This window comes from Clupea harengus, chromosome 11 (genome assembly GCF_900700415.2).
Source record: "Clupea harengus chromosome 11, Ch_v2.0.2, whole genome shotgun sequence".
NCBI classification, from domain to species: Eukaryota; Metazoa; Chordata; class Actinopteri; order Clupeiformes; family Clupeidae; genus Clupea; species Clupea harengus.
The window spans coordinates 27,191,624-27,210,028 of record NC_045162.1 but is presented as its reverse complement, the minus strand read 5'-3'; the positions used below and the strand labels follow the sequence as shown (position 1 = coordinate 27,210,028).

The following is an 18,405-nucleotide window of genomic DNA, read 5'->3' as shown; positions in this document are numbered from 1 at the left end:
ACTACTGTGTACCTTGGTTCTCTTGTCTACCCGTGAGTTTTCTTTTATGTTCCTGGTTTGTTTCTCTACTGTTTAGCAGTTAGAGGCTTTTTGCTTTTGACTTGTTCTGGAGCTTGCATTCACCTGGCTTATCTGTTTATCATAGATAGCTTTTGATTTCATCTGGATCTTCTTTGTTTTTGAGACCTTTTTCTAAGATTTGCACTTGGGTCCTACCTTTGCTCAACGTGACACAGTCTACTTAAACAATCTAACGGCCCGGGTTCAATTCCTGACTCTGGCCTGACACTCCACTGGTCTTGTGTGTGTGTGCTTGCCGACCTTGTTGCCTCGCCTCTGCTACCAGTTCCACATACTTTAGCTTCCTCCTTTCAAATGCTCCCTCAATCACATCTTCAATCGTTAACTCAATAAAGTAAATAATGCGCTCACACTCAGAATGCAACACCATGTCTGGTCCCATAGCAGTCACAACAATACACTGTGGAACTTAAAGTTGTCTTCCCACATCAGCCAACTATCTCCAATCCCATGCTTTGCCCCATTTGCCAGTACTGTTTGTACGTGCCTGGTGTCCACTTTTCTGCCCCTCTTGCCCAAATGAAATCTCACTGATCATTAACCGGCAAAGACTTAATATAAACTTGTTTATTCTCAAACAAACATGCAAACTATTTTTAAACCTGATTATATCCCCTCGTGTAGCAACCCTGGGTCAGGCTAGTTTTACATCCAGACAAAACGTGTTTTCATGAGCCAACACCAAATGCAGCTTCTGTCTTCACCCACCCACTGACTGAGGTTATGCGGAGTTGGGAGGACATCATAAGTGACTCCAACGATGAATTTAATGCAGTTAGCGTCCATAGCCCAAAGTTCTCTCCAGAATTAATACACTCTTCATATTGCCTCACAATCACACATATATATTAAACTACTCATATACTTTATATATACTATTATATATACTCAGTATCGCAAGCCAGCAATACCTAATAAGTTAAGATTGTTTCATTGAAAATAAATGACAGGTCTTCTGCAAAGAGACATGAAAACTGAAGATGGTGTGAATGTAATGTATTTCAGATGTTGCATTAAGGTACAGGCGTGTAGTCAGTGTTGAATGATCCATCATCAAATACTCACCAAACATGGATTGAGCTTCTTATTGGCTCTAACAGTGAGAGAACCAGCAGTGATGTACTGAAGAAAGAGTGTTTTCACACATAAAAAATATATTAGGAAAGGAGAGCCATTGGTAATATAATGACACAAAAAAGGTTAGACTGTGGGTTTCACATAGTATATTATGAAGCAGAATAATTATAACCAGAAATATAAGAGATGACAATCATTTAAACAAACTACTTTAGTGTATACATTTTTTAAAGGAGAAAAAATAATGTAATGAATGAATAAATCTCACGATGATGGCTCCCCAGAACATGATACCAGTCAAAGTGGATATTGTTGGATAAAATGCAGTCACGATACCAAACAAGAACCCAACCACGCCAACCATAATTTGAACTGTCTGTGGAAAATAAAGGCAAACAAGTAGCTCCATGAAAGTTGACTGCAAAAGTACAAGTTTCAACATTATTCACTCTGTGAGTTAATAGTCATTTGCGTTATATTGAACTAGATCCTTATCCTATACTCACCCCCAGGGCTGCTGGTTCTCCTTTTAGGAATTTCCAAAGCATAGAGGAGACTGGTGGAACGACTCCGCTCTGGGGTGAAGTGGCACTTTGGGCACCTTGTTGTGGGTACACATGAGTGACAACCATAATGCCACTGGCAGGGGGACCAGAGTTGGCCATGGTTGCTGTTGGAAGTTACACAAACCTGAAACGACCAGCAAAACAGAGAAAGAACAGTTTTCAGGGCATATTCTGAAAAAAAAATTTGTTAGCCAACAAAAACTGCACTCAGGAAGAGAAACTGACCAATAACTTTTATGAAATCCTCTTCATCAGTAACAGTGAATAAACCACACAATTACATTAAGTGTTGAGCATTTTCTGTAGTGCTGAATCAGTCTTTCATTTTCGGCATACATGGTGCTTCTGAGTTGTCTAATTAAAGGCACAGTTTCTGTTCCTGATACACATTCGACTCATCTGAGAAAGACAGCAAGACAGATTTACCAACATCAGGTTTTCATTTCAACATTTTCACCTTTTCTATCTTTGCAGCATATAATGCGCAATATGTCAGTGTATAAACTGCTACCTCTCTTACAAATATGTTAATCAATTTATTCTGTTATTCAGAAAACAATTCTCACTCAGTATAATGAACCGCTCTCAAATCAAGCCAAAAAAAAACATGAACTTACTTCTGACGTATTCTAATTGAAAGTAGAATAGAAACAGGTTTCCGTGTGGGTATAGGCTACAGATCAATGGCGGTACCCTCTGGAATAGTTTTTCACCAGTTCTGAGTCTCAACTTAAGGTTACTGCCTTCTTCCGGCACTGGCAGCTGCACTAGTATGAGGAGCTTGTGATGTTCCTTGGTTATCTTGACGTTCTGAAATAGCTTTTAGAAAGTGATGAAACATCGGCCTCTAGTGGTAAACAAGAATATTACACACTGATTGAGGTACCTTTGCTCCAATACACAGGCCTATCGCACACAAATGCTGAAGCTAAATGTAGCAGCCTTAATATACACCACAATCAACAGTAATAGTTGTCACAGTATAGTTGTAAATAGATTGATATTTTTATGTATTTTTGGGACTAAGCACCCCCCTATGCAAATGGTCTTCGACTTCCTGACGGGGAGGCCACAGGTGGTGAGAATCGGTGACCGCACCTCTTCCACAGTAATCTCCAACACAGGCTACCCCAAGGGCTGTGTGCTCAGCCCCCTCCTGTTCTCCTTGTTCACGCATGACTGTGCGGCTACGCACAGTTCCAACCTCATTGTCAAGTTTGCTGATGACACAACCATTGTAGGCCTCATCACTGACAATGACGAGTCAGCCTACAGAGAGGAAGTTGATACCCTGACTACATGGTGTCAGGATAATAACCTCTCTCTCAACATCAGCAAGACAAAGGAGATGATTGTGGACTATAGGAGACGGCAGGTGGAGGAGCATGCACCCCTGCATATCAACGGTTCCGCAGTGGAAATGGTCAGCTGCTTCAGGTTCCTCGGGGTCAACATCAGCAATGACCTCACCTGGTCTGCTCACACAGACAAGGTGGTCAAAGCGGCCCCGGAAGCGCCTCTTCTTCCTGAGGAGACTGAAGAAGTTTGGCATGGATTCAGTCATCCTCACCCATTTCTACAGATGTACAATAGAAAGCATCCTGACTGGGTGCATTACAGTGTGGTATGGGAGCTGCACAGCCAAGGACCGCAAGGCCCTGTGTAGTGTGGTCAGGTCTGCGGAGTTCATCATCGGCAGGGAGCTCCCAGCCCTGCAGGACACCTACCCCACACGATGCCTTCAGACTTTTCACCCTGCTGCCTTCTGGAAAGGCGGTACAGTAGCATCCGGTCTCGCACACGCAGACTGGAGAACAGTTTCTTCCCGAGGGCCATCAGGCTGCTAAATGGACATTGACACACTATCGACACTTTACATACACTGTCACTTTCAAATTACTGCTTGTACTACACTTACATACTGTCACTTCCACTTACTGTTTGCACTAGCAGTAATATTTACAGAATTATTGCACTACCTGCTACTCCTATTGTCTGTAGGGTAGTATAGGTTTAATAGGTTAGCATAGTTTATTATATGATTATTATATGTGTATTATATGTTATATGTATATATGTTAGTATTATATGTATAGGTTGCTATATGTTTTAGCATATTGTATTGTATATTTATCTTGTATATTTAGTAATGTTATTACATGTAAATTATGTTCAGAGTACTTGTACATCGTGTATGTCATGTTATGTTATATTATGTTATGTTATGTTATGTTATGCTATGGTAGGTTGTTGTGCGGTGCCTTGTCCTAAGAATTTCAGTGCCCAGTCTGACCCTGTGTCATTCTGTGCATCTGACAATAAAAGACTTGTGACTTGACTTGTGACTTGTGACATTATCACAGGGTAGGCTGTGGTCATTGCTTTACAGTCTTAGCAGAATAAATGCTACCAATCACAGCTAGACCTTGACCCCTCTCATTTCCTCCATAAATATTTATACTTCAGAGTTGGAGTTCAAGGTTTTCTGTTAATTAGGAGTAGCCTGTTTCTGTGTAGGTCAGGCTAGCTGAGGAACTGTGTCAAGTCATACTTCCATTTAAAACGTGCATTTTTAGAGACTTGCCTTTTGTTCTCTTATATCAAAATTCTGCTAAGGGTAGTTTTTAAAATGTTTTCTACCACTGAATTACCACAGTGATCCAAATCTGTATACCTCAGGAACAGCAAACATAATACAAGTAAGGAACAAACATCTGCCACACAGGAAGAGCACTATTTCCCCAAATTAACTTCCATAAACCACTTAACAAAAAGTAGTATTCTACCGACTTACCGTCATACAGGAGATGATGATCATGCTCCTGGATCAACAACAGTATGGTATTCAGCATAAAGGAGCACACACTGGAGAGTGCCACAAGACCTTGTGTCTTATATCCAAACAGTAAAACGCTGTCTGTCTTGGAAGTCGTATTATCCCTTACAGTAAAACATACGCACATTCACATTTTCATAGGTCCTTCAATCAGTGATTTATCAAGCGATGAGAGGTTAAGTTTGTCAGTGTTTGATAATGAGGCATGATGCCAGGATTTTCCCAAAGACTTTGAATCTCCAAAAACGTCCCTCCAGGATTTAGTTTGTGATCAAAACGACTTTGTCATTTAAGGAATTGTGAGAGGTTTTCGCAAACTTTCACAACCTTACTTATGTGGTCATTTCATCAAATCTAGAATAGGATTTCAATTTAAATAAAAAAGTCATGCCTTAGTTTGAATCTTTGAACTCTATTCCAAAATCACAACTTTTTGTTAATATTCATAACAGTAATCATGAAGAGTCCTGCACTATTGTTTAAAAAAACCTCAACAGATAATATGAATATTCTAAATGTGTTGACCAATCCTGGACTTACTTTGCCACTATTCTACCCTTCAATAGGTAGGTCTATGAATGAATTTAGGAATGTGCTTTTATTTTGAAATGTTATCTCCATTCAAACCCAACGGCCGAATAAACAGTTGGTTGCAACAATATGTCTTAAGTTTAATACCATGTTCGAACACTATTTGTCTTAAGTTTAATACCATGTTCAAACACTATTTGCAATTTCAAAACTGCAAGGCAGAATAACAATCTTATAATCTAACATTACCTAAAGCAGTAGATGGCAGTACATACTAGTCATAGCTCATATTATTATATATACTTAATGTCACAAGCCAACAATATTTAATATATTCAGATTTTTTTCATTGAAAATAAACGAAAGGTCTTCTGCAAAGAGACATGAAAACTGAAAGGTAGTGTGAATGTAATGTATTTCAGATGTTGCAATAAGATATAGGTGTGTAGTCTGTGATGAATGATCCATCATCAAATACTCACCAAACATGGATTGAGCTTCTTATTGGCTCTAACAGTGAGAGAACCAGCAGTGATGTACTGAAGAAAGAGTGTTTTCACACACAAATAAATAAATATATATATATATATATATATATGGCATTAAGAGAGCCATTGGTAATATAACATTATTTGCAATTTCACAACTGCGAGGCAGAATAACATAATCTTATCATCTAACATTACCTAAAGCAATAGATGGCAGCACATACTAGTGCTAGAAAAATAAAATTCTAAGCTCTTCTTGGCAGCTGCAATTATTAAAGTAATCACATTTTTTGTAACTTCAGAGAAAGATTTGATACATGCCAGTTTGTGTGTTGTCTATGAGCTTTCAAATGTAGGGAAATTCCATTGGTTGATTGGATGACATTGCAGCATGATGAAGATAAAGATGATGGTGATGACATCGCAGCATGATGAAGATGATGGTGATGACATAGCAGCATGATGAAGATAAAGATGATGGTGATGACATCGCAGCATGATGAAGATGAGGATGATGGTGATGACATAGCAGCATGATGAAGATAAAGTAGCACCTCTTAGTGGGAGCCCCATGAGAAATGTGAAAGGCATCGTGGATCAAATCAATCTTTTCCAGTAACTATTGGGTCTTCTAGTGTTAGTACACCAGTTAAATATGTTCTACAGTAAAGTTATTGTATTTGGTCTATGTCCAGGAATAGTTGTTTCAACCCCTGGCCATGTTAAGCTATGACAAGTAACATATCCTGATGACCCCTGCCACTAATTTGGATTATGACAAAGATTTGGGAGTGACAGAGTCATATACACAGAAAGGACAAGAAATAGGTGCTACTCTACTTTGAGAACATTACAAAGTTAAACATTGCAGGCATTCAAAGAACAGAGGTGATGCCTTATATGTGAAAAAAAGATTTAATTGAATGTAATTATTTTATTGAAAGTACGTACACAATCGTAATACAATGACAAGAATTTGATGCTGCGGACAAGAGAGGCAACATTATCCATCATTTTCATATTCATCTTAGCAAAGTCTCAATAATGTGGGCCTAAATAATATATTAAAAGTCTAAATAATGTGGGCCTATATATTATATTAAAAGTCTAAATAATGCGGGCCAATATAATACAATACTACAGAGAGAAACAATAACCTTCATACATATTATACTTTCCACTATGTGTTTGCTCATATCATTCCTATATGTAATATTGACTTTATAGGATGGATTCTCATGGCTAATGGGATGCTTTCCAATAGTTGAATTGATTGATTGAGACCCTGGAATGCAAAGCAGGTCACTTGGAGCATGCTAGTTAACTAGAGTATCGATTTAATAGATACATTTGAGTGAGTATATAGGAATTGCTTTATTTGCATGCATCTCTTCAAGAATGTATTGAAGACACAAATTATTCAAAAGAGAGTCACAAGGTTACCATTTGCTTGAGACATAAAGCCTCCCCTGTAAATCTAGATGGAGTCACATGACTCTTGGGTAGTGGTGTATTCTGGGGGCAGATAGTCATGTTTGCCATCAGCACTGAAGTTATGAACAGGAGGAACCACACTGGTTGGGAAGAAAGGCATCTGGAAAAGCAACACATGAAAAAGATAGCTGAAGGATTCACACCCCACCTATTTATCACAAGGTCATTAATAATGGTCTTCTACAAATAAATGTTCATCGACTCTGTACCTGTGTACCCTGTGGAGGTGCTGACGGGTGGGAGGTGGGAAAAGAGGGGGGGACTTGGCTTGAAAACAACCTGCTACAGAAATCAAATACAAACATGTAGCGTAGCGCCCCCTAGAGTATGACAGCTGAACTCCCTTCAGCGCATGGTAGCGCCCCCTAGAGTATGACAGCTGAACTCCCTTCAGCGCATGGTAGCTAAAGAGGAACAGTCTATTCAGTGTGGAGTCTACTAACTGACTGACATGAGCAGCAAAAGTGCTGCTGGACTGTAAAGACTGTAAAGACTCACAGTTTTACTCACCTCAGTGTTAGAAGAGCAGGTGGCTTTGCAGGCAAACGCAGACACACATATGGAGACAATGAACTCCAGCACTGACAACACCAGCATCACTCCAGCAATCCCCAGTGTCCTGCTCTGTTGTAGGGGAAATAAATATTACACATAAGACTGCCAGACAGATCAAGAGTATTGTCATGAATGTTATAAACAGTATAGTATGCTCAATTTATATATACAATTTATAATGTTTGGTATACCAACCAAATTCATTTGGCAGTAATAGTCTCCATCAAAACAGGCGTTTGTAGATGAAATCCACATTACGAAACATAAATCCATGCTAAACAAAAGGGTGGCAGTCCCTGCAGTTATTGTGCTGAAAACATTCATCCCCAGTGATGCTTTGGCCTACATGAAAAAAGCAAAATCACATCACTAAATATAATAGCAATTTCAGATTTCAGTCCAATATATTTGAAGGTAGCCCATTTTTTTTGGTTATACACAGGAAAAGATGTTAAGTTCCTTTTGCTATAGGTTGGGGACTATACTGTCACTTGCAAGTTTTCGTACGCAATAATCTAACCAATATAACAACTGCCCAACCATAGGATGGAACAACGCATGAGATCCGTAAAGGCTTTCACAGTACAAGTCTATAGCCCACAAGTGCTTAACCCAAAGCATGACTGCCCAACCATAGAATCTATGCGGCAGGATACAACAACAACAACAACAACAACAACAACAAAGCTGCCTTTGTGAGCATTTCACTAGGGTTTTAAAGCAGGCACCTTCCTTCATAAGTGTTTCGTTGAATTAGGCCCACGACAGGGTCAACAGTGCCCCCTCCCCCCTTACTCATGATGGGTTAGGACACATGCCACTGTTGGTACATTTGGAATTCGTTCATTGGGTGATTTAGTCAGGGGCCTTGAACCTTTACTAGCTATTGATATGGTAATTCTGGTTGTAGTTATTATTAATCCAATTTGAAAATGTATTTTTTTCTATTATTATTGTTACTGTTCTTTATTTTGACCACTATGGTACGCACCACACTTTGTGTTCAACCTAATTGATCTGCTGTTGTGTTGATTGGTTGATATTCATCCAACCCAATATTTATTGGTGCTGTTGTCAGAATAGTACCAACATTATCTTGGAGGCCCTCATGAGGAGAGAATTACTATTTATGCACAATTGCACACCACATTTATTTTGGCGCCGTTCACAAAGTAAGGTGTCACCATTATTCTGGTTCCTATGTGTATTGTACCTATTACCACAGACAACAACCGATACACCTCAAGATACACCTTGACAATATTTCACATATCTCAGTGTTAGTTCAGGTTAATTCACAGCCCCTGTGAGCACCTCAGCCACAACCACTGGCTCACTTTATCAGCAGCCTCAGATGACTCCTTTAAAGTTCTTTTGAGTGACCATCCTTAAAAAAACAAACAGAACTGTTATGGCTCATTTAGCTACAAAGCCTCAAACAGCTATCTCCACTGGTCGTGTGTGTGTGTGTGTGCTTACCGACCTTGTTGCCTCGCCTCTGCTACCAGTTCCACATACTTTAGCTTCCTCCTTTCAAATGCTCCCTCAATCACATCTTCAATCGTTAACTTAATAAAGTAAATAATGCGCTCACACTCAGAATACAACACCATGTCTGGTCCCATAGCAGTCACAACAATACACTGTGGAACTTAAAGTTGTCTTCCCACATCAGCCAACTATCTCCAATCCCATGCTTTGCCCCATTTGCCAGTACTGTTTGTACGTGCCTGGTGTCCCCTTTTCTGCCCCTCTTTCACAAAAGAAAACTCACTGTCCCTGTCATTAACCGGCAAAGACTTAATATAAACTTGTTTATTCTCAAACAAACATGCAAATTATTTTTAAACCTGATTATATCTCCTTGTGTAGCGACCCTGGGTCAGGCTAGTTTCACACCCAAAACGTGTTTTAATGAGCCAACACCAAATGCAGCTTCTGTCTTCACCCACCCACTGACTGAGGTTCTGCGGAGTTGGGAGGACATCATAAGTGGCTCCAACGATGAATTTAATGCAGTTAGCGTCCATAGCCCAAAGTTCTCTCCAGAATTAATACATCCTTCATATTGCCTCACAATCACAGAGAATTATTAAACTACTCATATACTTGATGTTATCTTATGATTGTTTCATTGAAAATAAACGAAAGGTCTTCTGCAAAGAGACATGAAAACTGAAAGGTAGTGTGAATGTAATGTATTTCAGATGTTGCATTAAGGTACAGGCGTGTTGTCAGTGTTGAATGATCCATCATCAAATACTCACCAAACATGAATTGAGCTTCTTATTGGCTCTAACAGTGAGAGAACCAGCAGTGATGTACTGAAGAAAGAGTGTTTCACGTTAAAAGAAAAATACATTAGGAGAGGAGAGCCATTGGTAATATAATGACACAAAAAAGGGTAGACTATGAGATTCTCATAGTATATTAGGAAGCAGGATAATTATAACTAGAAATATTACAGATGGCAATCATTTAAACAAACTACTTTAATGTATACATTTTTTTAAAGGAGAAAAAAAATTATGTAATGAATGAATTGATCTCACGATGATGGCTCCCCAGAACATGATACCAGAGAACTTGGATATGGTTACATCAAATGCAGTCACGATACCAAACAAGAACCCAACCACGCCAACCATAATTTGAACTGTCTGTGGAAGATAAAGGTAAACAAATAGCTCCATGGAAGTTGACTGCAAAAGTACAAGGTCCAACATTATTCACTCTGGCATATGGGTAAAACTGAACTAGATCCTTATCCTATACTCACCCCCAGGGCTGCTGGTTCTCCTTTTAGGAATTTCCCAAGCCGAGAGGAGACTGGTGGAACGACTCCGCTCTGGGGTGAAGTGGCACTTTGGGCACCTTGTTGTGGGTAAACATGAGTGACAACCACAAAGCCACTGGCAGGGGGACCAGAGTTGGCCATGGTTGCTGTTGGAAGCTATACAAACCTGAAATGAACAGCAGATCAGTGAAAGAGCAGTTTTCAGGGCACATTCTGAAAAAAAGAACTATTTAGCCAAATAAAACTGCTCTCAGGAAGAGAAAATTCCTTATGGCTTATGAACACAATAACTTTTTATAAAATCCTCTTTGTCAGTAACTGTGACAAAGCCACACAATGAGATTAAAGGGAAGGGAGAAGTTGGGAGAAGAGGGAGAAGGTCTGAGGAAAGCCCCGAAGCCAGGGTGGGAAGAGGCTGACCTCTGGCCAGATATTAAAAAGTGTGATAATGTGGAAGTGGCTAGTCCAGACGTTGCACAAGATGGGCCATTCTTCAGTGATGTCCAGTCCCTCCCACCTCTCTCTGGATTTGTTTCTTGTATGTTTTCTTCATCATCCCTCTCTGCCTCACTATTGTCTCTCTGTCCTCACTCTCATTACCCCTCTACACTCATATCAGATTATCTATATTACCATTGGGGGAAAATGTACACAGAAGATATTGAAAAGTTTATTTTATACTTAGAGTGATGATCGATGAAATTTGGAGGCCTTGGTAAAGAGGCGTGTATGGTGCTTCTGTAGTGGTTATCTGAGAAAGAGAATAATACGTAAATATACACTGCATTTTATGGGGCGCTGCTTGTAAAATGTTGCACATTCTAAAAGCCTGCTCAGTTTTGGTACATTTAGCATTATCATATGGGGAAAAAAGCACGACAATATTCAAATGACACTTTTTCAAACATTTAGAGAGATATTCATGTGAATTCATGCAAAAACTTTTCCAAGGATAATGTTTGGCAGTAACACAAAGTTGTTGAATAATATAAATGTTTCATCTAAATGTAAATGTAAAATATAAATGTAAATGTAAATGTAAATGTAAATGCTAAATGTAAATGTAAATGTTAAATGTTCAGTCTACATGTCAGACTTGAAGACCTTGAACCTTACAATATTTACAGTAATTGGCTTTCATAGTTTTCACGTCACGTCAGAATTACCAGCTTGCAGGCAAGAAATACACTCCACAGCTGTCTACCACTGGAATTTATACAGGAACTGACCATCTTTCATTCAAGATTATTTAATATCTCCGCTTTACTACTGAGTCCGAGTCTGTTTTTCAATCTCTTAGGTAGTCTGCCATGCCTTGATATTTTTGTTTATTTCACCTAACTAAAAACATTGAGGCAAAAGTGGCATGTATGATTATATTCTGGAATACCTCAGCAATAATAACATGGGAATGAAAGGAATGTAGTAAAAAAAGATTTAATTTAAATCAAATCTAAACAAACCCTTCCAAAAACATACTTTCAGAGGTGCTCAGACTTTGTACAAAAAATACATTGTAAAGATTTTGGAGCAAGGCTTTTGAACTCTGAACTTTGTAAACATAAGTGTTAGTTTTACAAAGGTGAGTTTAGCATTTAGAAAGTGTGTGTGGTTTCACTACTATATATTTATAATTTTAGAGTGACCTGTACCTTTTCAAAACTAGTGTCCCTACAAATGCATATTGATGAGTTAGGTGTAAACACACCTGGGACACCTCAGACAAGAACAATGGCCCTTACCTAATGGCCCTGGAATGTCTTTGTGGCCCGTACCCCCCACAGGATTTCTTGACACACCATGGCCCAATAGAGATCACTGAATTACCATACCCTTATCATATGAATAGCTGTCATTTGCTAATGGGCGGGTCGTTAGGAGCTGAAACCTCACTCAGAGACTGAAAAGTACAAGAGACTAGTCCTATTCTCCTTACAAAGTGCTTATTTATATTTTTGTTTCAAACTGTGTAAATTTGAAAAGAAAAGGGTTCAAGGTTTCTGGGGGTGTAATTTTTATGTCTCTCCGACAAAAACTGGCTGAGCTTTAAAGGCAATTCCCCATAAAAAACACCATATCCCTGCACAGGGAGCGTGGACTTCAATGGGTTAAAATTGTCTGACATAGGTAGTAAAATGCCAGACAGTTGTTGCTCGGTTGGCTGTTCAAATCGGCGAGGAGACAAGCCCGGATTGTGTTTTTATCGCATTAAAAACCGCCCACATTGTTGCCAGCTGATTGTAGACGTCTTCTGGGTCAACTTTTCTCAGACGCGCAGTAAAGTAGCCTTATTTTTGGAGCTTGCAATAAAAGCAGTAACCCTGTTTTGGTCGCCTCATTTATCAGAATAACTACCTAAAACGGGAATAGATCAAGAAATAAAGTCAAGAAACAAAGCATCAACACGATTAAAATTGGATTACCTGGTTTCTGCTCTGCCACTATGCGGTTCACCTCTGGAACCAACTTCCAGAAGACATTAATCAATTACGCCCCAGTGCTATGGAACATACTGCCTATAGACATCAGGGAAGCCAGCTCGCTTAACATCTTTAAAAGAAAACTAAAAACGTACCTCTTCACATTAGCCTTTAACTAGCTACCACTTCGCACTATATATATATAAATACTTTTAATTTAATTTAAATCTCTACTGGTGATATTAAGGGGTTGGATTAAATATATCTCTATAATTATAATTATAATTTTATTTTTTTTGCACTATATCTTTGTTATGTTTCTTTGATGTCTATTTTTATGTGCATGTCATTTCTTTGTGCATATTATGTATTTGCTGTAAAGCACTTTGAGCTGCATTCTTTTGCATGAAAGGTGCTATATAAATAAAGTTTTATTATTATTATTATTATTATTAAAAAAGCTCCAACTACTTTCAGTTTTAAATCTAGACTAAAGACCAAACTTTTCTCAGATGCCTTCTGCTAACTGGCCATGAACAGTTCCTTTGAAGCATTATTGCTTACTGTAGTAGAGTAGTGATTTTTATTATTCTTTTTATGCTTTTATTTCCTATATTTTACTGTTTTTATGATCATGTACTGACCTTTTGCTTTTATTTATGTGGAGCACATTGTATTGCCATTGTGTATTTATGTATGTGAAGCACATTGTTGTTTATTTATGTGAAGCACATTGAATTACCACGGTGTATGAATTGTGCTATATAAATACAATTGCCTTGCCTTGCCTTGCCTTGCCTCTGAGATTGCGACAAGTACCTAAGCAAGTAGGCTAGGCTACTGTATTTTGTCATCCAACTGGTAATACTACAATGCCAGTAGAAAATATATGGGAAGATAATTTCAGTTGTCATTCGCCAGACCAGGTGGTTGTACTTGTGTTAATCAGGAAATTCTGTCAAATGATAAAGAACAGCGTTGGGTAGGCTAAAGGCTGCTAGCGAACAGCATGTAGCTCGCTAGCTGGTAGCTAGCTATTAAATGGCAATCATCTTTGCTCTGATAATGAAGATGTTTATTAGTTTTCACCTTCCAGACGACATCGTTATGAACCCATCCCCCTCTGAAAATTAAATTACTATCTGTGCTTTTGTAGGCTTTCAGTTTTTGAGGTGTGTAGGGGGATGGATTTCTATTAGATAGATGTAAATATCTCCAAACTGGAGCTCAGTCAGGGACTTCGACGACGTTATAAAAATAAAAATATCAGTGGGTACAGTAAAGGGATCACAGGTTCCTGAAATGTATTTTTTTTTTTTTAGATATCTCTGTCTAGCTATTGTGGTATGATCTGTGTTTGATGGCGATCGTTATTGAGTAGGCTACACTGCTCGAAGATGTCCACTGTTGGTCGACATCTTCGCTGTTCAGCTGTTCTTTTTGCCCGCAAGGTACCCATTGTAGTCACGTGACTGAAAGCTATGAATTACCGTAAATATTTGAATGTTCTGTCGTCAAGTCTGACATGTAGACTGAACATTTACATTTACATTTACATTTACATTTCACATTTACATTTACATTTACATTTAACATTTACATTTAACATTAACATTTATATGAAATATTTATATTTAACAACTTTGTGTTAGTGCCAAAAATTATCCGTGGAAAAGTTGTATCAAAACTGTACCAAAAACTGAGCAGGATTTGAGAACGTGCAACATTTTACAAACGGCGCCCCATAGCATTTACACTGGAGAGTCATCTTAAACTAACAGATTTACCAACATCATCTGGTATGCCAAACATTTTCACCTTTTAACTATCTTTGTTGCACATAATGCGCAATATGTTAGTGTAATCAACTGATACCACTCCGACAAATATTTTAATCAAGTTATAGCTACTGTTATTCAGAAAAAGAGCAAAAAGAAAATCTCACTAAGTTAACTGTTCTCAAGTCGAACCACAAACAAAACTTACCTTTGACGTATTCTAATTGAAAGTAGAATGGAAACAGGTTTCCCTGCGGACACGTATACTGGGGATAACAATCAGAAGTTTTAAAGTCCAACGAAATACAATGCTCAGAAGAATAGGATTAAATCAACACAAAGCTCAAAAGTTAAACTAGGGAGAATCTGGGGAAACTCGAAAACGGAAAATCACTAAACACTGGAGAATTGGAGCGCAGGAGCTCGGAACAGAACAGGAGATAATGATAGACCTGGAAGTCGGAGAATGGAGCTGGGGCGATCGCGGGAGACGGTAGAGTCAGGAACTTGTTGCTTCGTAAATATTAGTCCTTTTTTTACAGCGAGGCCAGACAAGGGAGTGAAGAGTTTATGTAGCGGAGTGACAGGTGACGGTAAATAGAATTTCAGGTGAGATTGTGATGCTTGGTGAGTTGTGATCGGAGAGGGTTTGGCAGGAGCAGTGTTCAGCACTGGCGTGACACACTGACAGGTATATCCTATGATTCAATACATAGCGCCTATTGCACACAGACGCTGAAGCTACTGAAACGTGAACAGCCTTAATATACACCCCACACAACAGTGCAAGCCGGTTGCCTCTGCACTTGACTTTTGCCATTTAAATTTAATTTCCATACATCTGACATCAATAACAATAATTACAGACCTAACTGTTTTATTGTTTTTCACTATTTTTTATATTGGAGTTAAAAACTCCTTGCATGTATATTTTTGCCTGAACAACTCTTTGTCCTCAATAAAATGTCTGGATTATTTGAAAATATTTGTGGCACAGAGCAATGTGGCTTTCTCTCTCTCTGATTTTTACTGATCATAGCACATGTCTGTTAAAAACATTTAGGAAAGGAATCATACTTTCAATACTTCATGTACTTCAAACTTGAATGATAAATCTGTGGTAAAGAGCGTACATATACAAAAATAGTATAATGCCCATCAACATGCCAGGTAGGTCAAATATGAAACAAATATGTTTCATATTTTGCATATGAAAAGGGCCATAATTAAGTTATTGTATATGCTATATTAAAAAATACATATTAATTTTACAGACTTTTTCCATATCTGTGTCCTAATCTCTTTACAATCTTACCTGTACAAATGGCAACAACATCACAGCTAGACCTTGACTCCTCTCATTTCCTCCATAAATATTTATGGTTCACCAGAACAGCCTACTTCCCGTGTTGACCCAGCTTGTTAGGTGAAAATTTTATATTAGGAAGCAGGATAATTATAACTAGAAATATTACAGATGGCAATCATTTAAACAAACTACTTTAATGTATACATTTTTTTAAAGGAGAAAAAAAATTATGTAATAAATGAATTGATCTCACGATGATGGCTCCCCAGAACATGATACCAGAGAACTTGGATATGGTTACATCAAATAAAGTCACGATACCAAACAAGAACCCAACCACGCCAACCATAATTTGAACTGTCTGTGGAAAAGGAAGACAAACAAACAGCTCCATGGAATATGATTGTGAAAGTACAAGGTCCAACATTATTCACTCTGGCATATGGGTAAAACTGAACTAGATCCTTATCCTAGACTCACCCCCAGGGCTGCTGGTTCTCCTTTTAGGAATTTCCCAAGCATAGAGGAGACTGGTGGAGCGACTCCGCTCTGGGGTGAAGTGGCACTTTGGGCACCTTGTTGTGGGTACACATGAGTGACAACCACAAAGCCACTGGCAGGGGGACCAGAGTTGGCCATGGTTGCTGTTGGAAGCTATACAAACCTGAAATGAACAGCAGATCAGTGAAAGAGCAGTTTTCAGGGCACATTCTGAAAAAAATAACTATTTAGCCAAATAAAACTGCACTCAGGAAGAGAAAATTCCTTATGGCTTATGAACACAATAACTTTTTATAAAATCATCTTTGTCAGTAACTGTGAAAAAGCCACACAATGAGATTAAAGGGAAGGGAGAAGTTGGGAGAAGAGGGAGAAGGTCTGAGGAAAGCCCCGAAGCCAGGGTGGGAAGAGGCTGACCTCTGGCCAGATATTCTGAGTGTGATAATGTGGAAGTGGCTAGTCCAGACGTTGCACAAGATGGGCCATTCTTCAGTGATGTCCAGTCCCTCCCACCTCTCTCTGGATTTGTCTCTTGTATGTTTTCTTCATCATCCCTCTTTGTCTCACTATTGTCTCTCTGTCCTCACTCTCATTATCCCTCTGCACTCATATCAGATTATCTATATTACCATTGGGGGGAAATGTACACAGAAGATATTGAAATGTTTATTTTATACTTAGAGTGATGATCGATGAAATTTGGAGGCCTTGGTAAAGAGGCGTGTATGGTGCTTCTGTAGTGGTTATCTGAGAAAGACAATAATACGTAAATATACACTGCATTTTATGGGGCGCTGTGTGTAAAATGTTGCACATTCTAAAATCCTGCTCAGTTTTGGTACATTTAGCATCATCATATGGGAAAAAAATCTAGGGTTATACAGGAACTGACCATCTTTCATTCAAGATTATTTAATATCTCCGCTTTACTACTGAGTCCGAGTCTGTTTTTCACTCTCTTAGGTAGTCTGCCATGCCTTGATATTTTTGTTTATTTCACCTAACTAAAAACATTGAGGCAAAAGTGGCATGTATGATTATATTCTAGAATACCTCAGCAATAATAACATGGGAATGAAAGGAATGTAGTAAAAAAAGATTTAATTTAAATCAAATCTAAACAAACCCTTCCAAAAACATACTTTCAGAGGTGCTCAGACTTTGTACAAAAAATACATTGTAAAGATTTTGGAGCAAGGCTTTTGAACTCTGAACTTTGTAAACATAAGTGTTAGTTTTACAAAGGTGAGTTTAGCATTTAGAAAGTGTGTGTGGTTTCACTACTATATATTTATAATTTTAGAGTGACCTGTACCTTTTCAAAACTAGTGTCCCTACAAATGCATATTGATGAGTTAGGTGTAAACACACCTGGGACACCTCAGACAAGAACAATGGCCCTTACCTAATGGCCCTGGAATGTCTTTGTGGCCCGTACCCCCCACAGGATTTCTTGACACACCATGGCCCAATAGAGATCACTGAATTACCATACCCTTATCATATGAATAGCTGTCATTTGCTAATGGGCGGGTCGTTAGGAGCTGAAACCTCACTCAGAGACTGAAAAGTGCAAGAGACTAGTGTAACAGAGTTAAAAATGTAGTGTATGGTTTTATATGATTTTCGCCAAAATTAAACTGCCTTGTTTAAAAAGTGTGAATGGGAGCCACCTTTGGCCATATGGTGTACTGCAGATCTGATGCGTGTAGTCCAGTGCTGTCTCCCTACCCGATCAGAGAAGCCTATGCTTTTGATCGGGTAGGTTGACTGTACAAAGCACTGTACCTGATATGTTCCCGACTAGCCGTAAACTCCGCTAGCCACGTCCATGCTTTAAATGTACTGTTCAATATAACATGCAGGGATTTAACTGTTTAGTTAAACATGCATTGAAAGTATTATTACGTATTAAGTATGAAGTATGAAGTATTATTATTATTATGACAGCGAATGTTAGCTAGTTTAACCG

General features: G+C 38.6%; 1 protein-coding gene and 1 long non-coding RNA gene across 2 annotated transcripts; both read right to left on the bottom strand.

Annotated features, from left to right (window-relative positions):
- Positions 1–6,501: 6,501 nt before the first annotated feature.
- On the bottom strand, positions 6,502–16,699 carry LOC116222533 (membrane-spanning 4-domains subfamily A member 4A-like). Its single transcript, XM_031576958.2, has 5 exons — positions 16,413–16,699; positions 16,137–16,293; positions 7,824–7,963; positions 7,584–7,697; positions 6,502–7,173 (listed from the first exon to the last, which is right to left on the bottom strand). The coding sequence occupies exons 1-5, from the start codon at positions 16,569–16,571 to the stop codon at positions 7,057–7,059; spliced, it is 687 nt and encodes a 228-aa protein (XP_031432818.1). The 5' UTR covers positions 16,572–16,699; the 3' UTR covers positions 6,502–7,056.
- Positions 8,852–10,877, bottom strand: LOC122133297. The gene is made up of 3 exons (XR_006152676.1): positions 10,408–10,877; positions 10,181–10,288; positions 8,852–9,952 (listed from the first exon to the last, which is right to left on the bottom strand). It is a non-coding gene; the product is annotated as an uncharacterized LOC122133297 (long non-coding RNA).
- Positions 16,700–18,405: the final 1,706 nt, after the last annotated feature.

Bases quoted from the DNA above. Each gene is read 5' to 3' on its own strand.
- LOC116222533 (XM_031576958.2), bottom strand. From the start codon at position 16,571: ATGGCCAACTCTGGTCCCCCTGCCAGTGGCTTTGTGGTTGTCACTCAT. The intron at 16,294-16,412 runs GTGAGTCTAGGA...CCTTTTCCACAG, and splicing joins GAGAACCAGCAGCCCTGGGG to ACAGTTCAAATTATGGTTGG. The intron at 7,174-7,583 runs GTGAGTAAAACT...TTGCTTTTCCAG, and splicing joins CCTGCTCTTCTAACACTGAG to ATGCCTTTCTTCCCAACCAG.